Consider the following 10,106-nt stretch of genomic DNA (forward strand, 5'->3'; position numbering starts at 1 on the left):
CCGTTCAGGGAATCCCGGTGGAAAATGAAAGAAGTTTAGAAAGGTAAGCTATATTGCCAAATCAGCATACATGACGACGAAGGTTACCAGTAAAAGCCGTTACATCGCTTCACTTTCTAGAAACGATTTCCTTAAAAGGGCGTTACCTCTCGTATGGTGCCTTGTTTGATTGGCTTATGCAGTTATTCAATGATTGCGTATTTACATAAGATCACTTATAAAAGGGAGAACGAAATCCTACTCAATCGCCATAATCATTTTCTTAGCAAATCTTCAAGGTTTCCGCATCATGAAGAACATCTTTGTCGCCGTATTAGCTGGAGTAGCTTTTGTCACGATTGCCGGGGGGGTGTCTGCAGCTTGGGATGTTAATGGTAAGTAAAAATTCAAATCGAAAGGTATTATTTACTTTGAGGTTAACCGAACCCCATTAGTTTAAAGGACCATTCTAAAAACATAAGAAGGAAGTTAAAGAAGCCAATAAGAAGTTCAGTGGCAACGAGAACGTAAGAGAGAGTGCATTCAATCGTTCGCCATTTAGCCGATTCCTTAAGATTATTCTAACTTAGTAATACTCAAATTGTTAAATATGGGCGAATTCTTCTTGAATTATATTCGTACTCAGGAAGAGACTAGAAAAAAAAACGTTTCATAAAACCTCGGCGTTGCATTAGCAAAATTCAGGTCGTAGTGGTGCAGTGACAGCAAGAAATATGTCCGAGAAAGTGAAGTGTGATATTCCTGTTTTAGACGTTTTCGTTGCTGTTCAATTTTGATTGATTAAGCTCCCTAGTGGATGAAACAGCCTGGGTCCATGATTTATAAAGCTCTTGATTCTTCCCTTCTTCCGAAACTGGGAATTTTTTCCTTGCCCTTGCCTTTATATGGAAATGTCTTTTTAGCGTTCAGTTTTGGAATCTACAGTAGTGGGCATTCCAACAAATATAAACTTAACAAAGTAAGAAGGAAGACAGGCACCATTAAACAAGCCCCTCAAAATAAATGAAAAAAATAAACAAATAAATAATACAAGTCAAGAGTAAAAAATCAATTAAAAACAAATAAGGGTAACGAGGTCTAATATGACCCTTTCATAGAAGTTACACGTTTTTCTTCTATAATCTGTTTAATAACTCTGAATCAAAAAAAAAATTCTTTATTACTGTTTTCTTTCGAGAAATCTAATAAAAAGAAATATTTTAAATTTTACCTGAGGCATTCGACATAGTGAAATTAAATATCTATCAAATGTTCGATGCAGTTTTGTTTTACCAAGGGGTCGTGTTTGAAACTGACAACACGTTCCTTTTCTAGGGGAGGATGACGTCATGCCTTCGTCAGTGGAGATTATGCGTCGTCAATGCAGCTGCGCAGAGCATCATCACGAGTGTGGCTGCTGTATGGCGATCAAAACGCATGCGTTTCATAAAAGAATTGAAGCTAATGGTAAAGCTATCTTTTGATTTTATGTTAAGCCTCTATAAACTTGACGAAGTAAAAAGAAGGCAAACAACTTAAGTTCCATTTGCAAAAAAAATAAAAGAAAACCGAGGTTGCATTTAAATCCGGCATGACACATTTGCATTATTAAGTATATTTTATCGGTATTTCTACTGAAGCAGATATGCTTATGACAATTGAGTGGTAACTTTTTTTATTGTTTATTTATTTATTTATGTATTTATTTAGTTATTTATTTTTATCTACGTGCAGTGTGCATGAATGCTTCTTATACACCATCTCCTTTGGTAAGTTGATCATAGTTTCTACTGAACTCTATTTCACGCTCCGGTAATCACTTTTCATCAAAAGCATCTTATCTTCTAGTTTCTATAAAACGCGGGTAACAAACCAGAGTAATGCAAACACTGATGTCACAGGTGTTATAATTTTTCAAACAAAGCGTTAAAAAGCTACAATCAACAATGCTAAAGAATTAAACTTTTTTGAAATTCCTTGACCTGACAGAATTAATACTACCGTACATCGAACTATATTGTCGTGGTCCGTGTTAAATGTATGAAATAACTGATAGCCCAATTTAATCATTGACCTAGTACATAATAGGAATTGTTTTTAAGCATAACATATAATCATGGAAGGACATTTTTATTTTCTTCTTTTCGGCCTACGTTCTGATAACGCCTCCTATCTTACTCACGGGCTCCGCTTTTATGGTCAGAGCTATCAACTGTCATAATTGAGGCTTTGATTAGTTTAGCAGTTTAATTTCTGGTCTCTTTTCTCCAGGGTGCGCAGTTCTTTCTGACTTGGAATAAGGATGTATTGTTCAACCAGACAATATCAGGTTAGAGCAACATTTACCTTGTTACTCACTGTGCATTTTTAAACTTTTTTTATCCTAGTAATTTTAAGTTATAAACATTGTTATAAATTTTGTGACTTGTCAGTATTTACGTTAGCTATTTCAGGCGTCCATGCATTTGGTAAATTTTAAAAGATCTGTTACAACACCGAAGTACCAACTCAAAGTAATCCAAAACAACCCTATTAAAAGATCTGCAAACTCGGCCCGCTGAACTATCAGCTCTTGGGTCCTTAGAAAAATAGACTTTTAATTTTGGGGGACTCTAGTTGTCTGTGCTGATTCTCAACTAACCAGCGCGTGGTGTGTGATGGGGAAGAAAAAGGCGGAAGAAAGGACACTCAACACACGGCTTTCCTTAATAGATGGGTTTTCAGGAGGCGTTTAAAAGCGGCAACATTAATGGCATGGAGGATGACCACAGGTGAGATCGTTCCATAGCTTTGGTGCCGCGGCTGTAAATGAACGGTCACCAAGAGTAACGAGAGTTCTTATATTGGGATGCTGAAGTAATAGTTTGTCATCAGAAGACCTTAGATTGTATCGAGGAATAGTTTTAAGTTTCAATAATTCTGTAATATATGCAGGAGCGAGTCCATTTAAGGCTTTATAGGTAAAAAGTAGAATTTTAAATTGAATTCTGTTTCTAACTGGCAGCCAGTGGAGGCTAAATAAGATGGGAGTGATGTGATCGAAGCGTCTAACCTTGCAGATCAGCCTGGCAGCTGCATTCTGGACTCGTTGGAGCTTGTGCAGTAGGTTGGTAGGCAAGCCATACAAGAGGCTGTTGCAATAATCCAGAAGACTCGTTACAGACGCATTGACCAAGATGAGGACAATTAATCAAGACTGGGGAAACTTCCTAAATCTTCTTATGTTATATAAGTGGGAAAAAAGTGGCTTTACCACCGTTATTAATGTGTGTGTCCATCTTAACTGTCGATCAAACCAGGTACCAAGGTTCTTTACGTCGCTAGCTGGTGTAGTTGTACTGTCACCAACTCGCATAGATTCAATATTAACTTTCGCCAGCTGCTGTCTCGTTCCCATGATGATGAATTCTGTTTTATCGTCGTTTAGTTTAAGCCTGTCAGATAGCATCCAACCTCTCATTTTGCATGTTCTCCAGAGCTACTGATTGCTCCTCACTGGAGTTGGCATTGAAGGAGATGTACAGCTGCGTGTCATCAGCATACGCGTGATGAAGTTCGATGATCGTGAACTGCTTGCTTGCGTAGAGGAAAAATAAGGTGGGACCAAGACAAGATCCTTGTGGAACGCCATACTTTGCCTCAAACCTCTTTGATGTTTCGCCGTGAATAGATATGAATAGGAATCTCGTGGTGCTAGTAGGACATGAACCAGGAGTGCGCGTGTCCCGCCCGAGATGCCAAAGTGGGTGTGCAGACGGTCGAGTAAAATCGAGTGGTCAAAGGCTGCACTGAGGTTAAGTAGTAGTAGGAGAGTGACTCCCTGGCGGTTCATATTGAGTAATATGTCGTTTATGACCCGCAGTAGCGCGGTTTCAGTGCTGTATGTGAAATTCACGGTACGAGGACTGGACCTTAGGATAGAGCTTGTGCAGGGTTAGATAGTCATGAGTTTGATTGAAACGGGTCGCTCAACTAGTTTAGAAACAAACGAAAGGTTGCTGATTGGTCGTAGGTTGTAAAATATCACCTCAGCTCTTGGTTTCTTTAGCATTGGGTGAACGTCGGCTTGTTTCCAGTTGTCAGGGAAACAACCAGTTTCTAAGGACAGATTTAAAATCCTGGTGAGAACTGGCACAAGAACATCAAGGCACCCAACCACTAGGGGAGTAGGCTTGGGATCCAAGGAGCATCACACCCCGGGATCTACTCAGTAGGCATGCTCGATAGAGCTGACTAGGAAAAGTAAGGAACTAAATAAGGCGGTAACATTTTCCAATCACGCGTTTCTCAAAACAATAATTTTTCTGTTAATTGACAGCTGCCTACCCGCCTCCAATTTGTTTTGGCATTCCTCATATTCCAGTAGCCAAAGCCTGCGTCAAATTTTCCAACGTTTCAGTCGAAAGGCATCACGTGGGAGGCTGCGCTGCCCTGGAGTTCAAAGGTTTCCATTCACGGAAGGACATTCCGCTGGGATGCTTCTTTTTCAGAGGTGCAGAAGGAGATGGTTTTGATGTGGAAACATTCTTAGACGCAGAATCACTCCTATCGTTATTGGAGGAATCATTTCAAGCATCCACGGTTTGTTTGCGGTTTTTTGACTCTTTTTTGTAAGCAACGACACTTGTTAAGTCTTCTCGCTTAGATGTCCTATGTCGCCGGAATGATGCGGGTATGAGGCATGTTTTCCTGTCGTATGGAACTACGCAAAACCAAAACGGGAAACTTAGATGTTTCCTTTTGAATATTACGATCACACAAGAGAGGAGGTTTATCATATGCATCTTTTGGGCTACGCCATAAGATTTCTTGCACCTCGACTTCAGGAACGAAAGTCAGTTCTACATACTAAGTAAAAAATTATTTTTTGCTGATAAAAGCCTTCATTGAATGGTCACACCTTAGAATTTTATAACCGCAGAGTCAAAAAGTTAGAGCCGCATACCAACAAAAAAATTACAGTAAATGCTGAAGAGGTATTTGTGGAAATCTAGTTTATACTAAGAGTGGCTAATGGTTTTCTATGGACAATATTGTCCGATCAAAACTAACTCTGATTAGGGTAATCCATTGCAGAAATCTCGTGATGAATTTTACTTTTTCTCGGACGTCAGTCAAATGGTAGACGAAAAAAAAATCTGCAAGGCTAGTAAAACGGAAAGAAATTCACCCCAGTCTTTGTTTCCGGTGTGAAAGCCTATGGACTAATTAAGCTGTAGATTAATTATTATTTCTCCTTTAACCTGGGTTAAGAATGGCAAATCTCAGATGTATTTGTTTTGTAGGAAAGCCATATTGACACCGACTACACTCCGACGAATGAAGTAAAGCCGAATGATGACGTAACAGATCTTGTGACGTTTGATAAAGGTGGCTGTGTGTGTGGAAAGACTCCTCCTCAATGCGACTGTTGCATTGAAGTAACACTGATTCATTATCCGATCAAAGGTAACTTATACCTCATATGCTGTAAAACCTAATTACACTGTACCAAGTGAATGATGGGCCAGTCGCTTTTCCAGTTCCGTTTGTAGAAGTCTTCGTCTTTTTTAGTCTTTGCTGGTGTAGTCTTTGTTGGAGTGAAAGGTCTTATTAGCCTTAGGTCAGGTTCTCCTGTTGTCAATAAGGTGATTTACTCTCAAATGAATGAGTAGGTACCTTCACTCCAACGAAAGGCTGCGCTCGAAACAAGCAACTGGTTCTTTTCACGGTGACAAGATTTTATCAGTTCTTCTGATAAAATTGAGCTGGGCGTGTCAGTTGGGGAAGCGATTGGGAAAAAGGGAGATTGAGGAGGGAGTAGGGAAAGGGAAAGGGGTAAAGGCTCTCGCATCTCTCCTTAATTCCTCAGCTCTAGGTCACCGATTTGAATGCACTTTATGTTGTTGAATGACTGGATACTTTTGACTGGATCTAAAGACGATATATATGGCAAAACAAATTTGAAGCAGACTTGTGGGAACTCCATTATTATATGAATAAATAAAATGCAAAGAAGAAATCGGAAATTCATATACAAAAATTTATATATGTCTTCATGATGATGGTCATCATTTCATTTATACTACTCTTTTATTACTATCAGTTTTAATTAGTTATTTTTTTTCCTTTCAACAGCCTGTGTTCATGCAGACATTGATAAAGCTGAAACGGTAAGGACATAGAAGAAAACTTTTTCTTAGCCAGTCCAATGCCTTATTCTGCTTGTTTCCCATCACTTGTGTGTTTCCTTCGCCTTAGCGAAATTTGCATGTTTTGGCCCCATTGGAATCGACGAATTCGGCACGCGTTAGAATTTCTCCCTCATTGGTTTACAAAAAAAAAATAAAACTGGTTACTTAACAGCTGTTTTCACTCATGAAAAATAATAATAATAATAAAAAAATGACCTTCATAATGAAAAAAGTATATTGAGCATGTAAGCAAATTTGTATGTTAAACTGATTTGATTCTTTCTGACTGACTAGTTCTACTAATAAATCTTTCATGTTTTCTGATCCTAGGGATTTAACATAGCACTAGTGATAAATCACTTCAACGTTTTCAAGAAGCACATTTCAGGTATAGCCGGAAAAAGGGTGCGGTTTTTTTGGGAAAATCCAAATTCGGATTTCCGAATCCAAAAACGGATTTTGCATTTTTTGGGGCAAATCCAAAAACGGAACATGAATCCATAAAATCCACACCCTGGAGGGATTCTTCTGATCAAATCCAAATCAGGAAGTTTGTGATTCACAATCTGGGCGTTTTTTTTCGAACAAAAATGGCACACAACAATTGTCATCTATTAACATTCGTATACTGTTTTTAAACTCTTTCTCCGCCATGTTTTTTGCATGTATGAAGTGTCTGCTTACGCCGGTAAAAAAAAAATTCATCGGCTTCAGTTTTAAATTCTGACTTATGATTTTACTATCCTAAGGTGTATTCTATTCGAGAAATGTTTGGGTTTCAAACCAAAATGTATACATTTCGTATAGTAATTCGTAGTTTATGTTGCTTTTCCTTCTTGTCTTCGCCGCGAGGATCAGTTTGTTGTTTATTTTCTCTACATTTTCTCTTTATTTTCTCTTATCACGAGGAGCACGAGGACATGCCGTTGTCATGGTAAACGATCCTCTTTCGGATCTTCTTTTTTTTTTGGTAGCGAAGAATCCATTTGACCTGCGATCACAAATCCGTTTTTGGAGTCTCCAAAAAAACGCACCCAAACTTAGCAAATCCTCATAAAATTGATCAATAGAGAGGAGAAGTCGTTTACGCCACGTTGCCATGGTAGCAAAATTTCTGGATGTCAACAAACCGAAAACTTCACTTAGAAGGTGTAAGCCGCACCGTTTCAAACTTCATCGATCTTATTCAGTTTCAGTTGTCAAATGTTGGTGAAATTTTCTGGGGTTGAATCCGAAAGGAGCGTTTCTAAGTTTAGGAAAAGAAAAAGAAAATTTTTGTTTTGTGTTCACTCAGTCTATAAAGCGGGCGCGTGAAATTAGGAAGTTTCATGTTGCAACCGTGGAACGACGGCTAAGAAATGTACAAAAAGCGCGTGATGCACGTGGACAGTTGTTTTGCTAATATTAACGTATTGCTTTTTTGCCGTTCACGTTGCCATCGCTGTCGTCGTTGCCTAAGTTCCCCATTGTTGTTATCCAGAAATTTTGCTACCATGGTAACGTGACGTCACTCTTTTCTCTCTATTGTCACTAACGATAAAATTTTGATTTGGTTTTTCTTCAATTAAACTAAACTGATAATAAAACGACTAACATTTCATATTCTTTGTTTGTTTCAGTGGCGAATCCTCAACCCATCTGCAAAACATTCAAAATCTTTCACATCAATGCAAAAGTGTGTCTCCGGCTTACTCATGTGTCGCTGGCCCCTGGTCACACGGGTGCATGTCTAGAGGTGGAGATAGACGCACTGAAAAAAGCTGTGGGATGTTTCTACATGGCGCGAAAGACTACAATGACATAGTGTACTGGGGCCGAATCTCTAAAGACTTCCCGAGTTAAGATATTTCCTTATTAGGAAAATCCAACTAGTGGTCTATTATTAATTCTGCGTTCTGATTGGTTGAGCTACTACTAGGCTATATGTTATAGCCCACTAGTAGCAAAAAGCGCCGGCTTTTTGGCGGCAAAAAAAGGATTAAAGTCTAGCTATAACTAGCGAAAGCTTTTTTGTCTCGATATTTTTGACCGACTAGCTGGATTTTACTAAAACAATCATTCCTCTCGCCCTCATGGCCTCTGAATCAAGGGCCCATTCGGCCTTCGGCCTCTTGGGTTATTGACTCAGAGCCCATTCTGACTCGAGGAATAATTGTTAAGTATTTTTTCTTAACAATGGCCTATTGTTTTAAGACAATAATAGCTATACATCTTAGCTTCAGATGTCTTCGTGAATCCAGTCCCTGGTTACTTGCATAACCAGGGCCTTAACCCCGCTTTAAAGAGCTTGTTAATGTAGTTTAAACTTTGAAAACACAAATAAAATATATATTTGTAACTGCAAACCGCAATCGTGACAACCTCGTCCCCAGGGTCATCTCGTTTTCCAGCCGCACTGCGCAGTATTAGGAAGCTTAAGCAACGACCACTGCGACGGCAACGAGAACGGCAAAAAAGCAATAGGTTTAGATTGGAAGAACAACAACTTTGCATGTGCATCACACTTTTTTGTACATTTCTTACCCATCGTTCCTCGTCGACTACAACGTGAAAATGCCTAATTTCAAGTTTTGTCGAGGACAGGAACACTAGACAACAACTTTCTTTTCTTTTCCTGAACTTTGATACAGTCCACCAGAATTCAACTTAAAAAAAATTGCCAACCTTAGACTAATAAACTGAGATGGAGTAAGTGCGAAAAAAATTCAAGGCTGAGCGAATTCACTTTTTAAGTGACGTTCTCGTAGCTGTCGCCGTCGTCGTTGCTTAAGCTCTCTAGTGATAAACAAGAAAACCCTGAGGGCCAGGTAGGTATCATTGTTGGTAAAAAGTAAGATCAAGATAAATAAAAAACCGATTCAAAACCATCAACATTGTGTCAAATATTGTCTTAGTTTATCGTTCTCCACGCCCTCAAGTATGACTTCATACTTTAAATACCATGAAACAAGATACGACAAAGCCATCCAGTTTAGCAACCCTTTTCGACACATTGACGATTTATTCAGCGCTAACGATGAGAAATTTAAAAATTATTACATCAGCGCAATTTACCTCCTTAAACTCTAAGATATGGACACTTCCACATCATAAACCGCTAGCTGCTATTACTCATAAGCGCATATCGACATTCCACTACTAGCATTTTGCAGGATGTTTGTCTCATAATCCTACTTGTGGGAACTAAGACCACTCAAAAGTGGTATTAGCTCCCACAAGTCTCTTATTGCTCAGTGGCAGAGCATCTGACGCTTGTGTTGGGAGTACGCGGATTTTTCTTTTGAGCTGCCTTTGTCACTGACTGAAATAAAAAACACCTATGTGTTGTATTTATCAGGCTTAAAATTCAACATTTACATTTCTTTCAACGCGCAATATTGTTTTTCGTTTGCTTCCGTCCTTCAATTTAATAATCTAACCAAGATTTAATTCAATCAAAAAGTGACTCAATAAGTTCGAAGTCAGTGGTCCCACGCAATTTAGGGGTCTTCATAGCTCTAATGAAAAGGCCATGAGTTCGGATCCCGTTGAAAAACTTGCTAAAAAAGAAAAAAAATTACGATTGCAACTATGTTGGTCTTATCTTCAATTATATTGTATTACCGCAGTTTACATCATCTTTATTCTATGTAACAAATCAAGACTATAACTTTAGCGATCATTCGTTGTTTTCCCATAACTTTTTTGTTTGATTGAGTACTGTGATATTAGCTGAAGGTCATATTAACCCTTTAAACCCCACTATCCACAAACAAATTCTCCAGACTGATGTACATACATTTCCTTTAAGACGTAGAAGTGAGAATTTGATAAAAGATCAAAGCGTTTTACTTGATCATTTGATTAATTCTCACAACCGTTTCTCTTGATTGTGTATTGATATTATTAGGAGAAAATTGATGTTGGTCACTCGTAATCGGGGCCACTTAGACAAAGCTGACCAATCAGATTGCA

General features: G+C 38.6%; 1 protein-coding gene across 1 annotated transcript; it reads left to right on the forward strand.

The window, feature by feature from the left end:
• Positions 1-235: 235 nt before the first annotated feature.
• Positions 236-8,592, forward strand: LOC140946487 (uncharacterized). Its single transcript, XM_073395615.1, has 9 exons — positions 236-370; positions 1,314-1,446; positions 1,714-1,748; positions 2,251-2,308; positions 4,298-4,560; positions 5,265-5,427; positions 6,097-6,131; positions 6,483-6,540; positions 7,772-8,592. The coding sequence occupies exons 1-9, from the start codon at positions 290-292 to the stop codon at positions 7,954-7,956; spliced, it is 1,011 nt and encodes a 336-aa protein (XP_073251716.1). The 5' UTR covers positions 236-289; the 3' UTR covers positions 7,957-8,592.
• The last annotated feature ends 1,514 nt before the right edge of the window (positions 8,593-10,106 follow it).

Source organism: Porites lutea, chromosome 8, assembly GCF_958299795.1.
Source record: "Porites lutea chromosome 8, jaPorLute2.1, whole genome shotgun sequence".
In the NCBI taxonomy this organism is placed as follows: Eukaryota; Metazoa; Cnidaria; class Anthozoa; order Scleractinia; family Poritidae; genus Porites; species Porites lutea.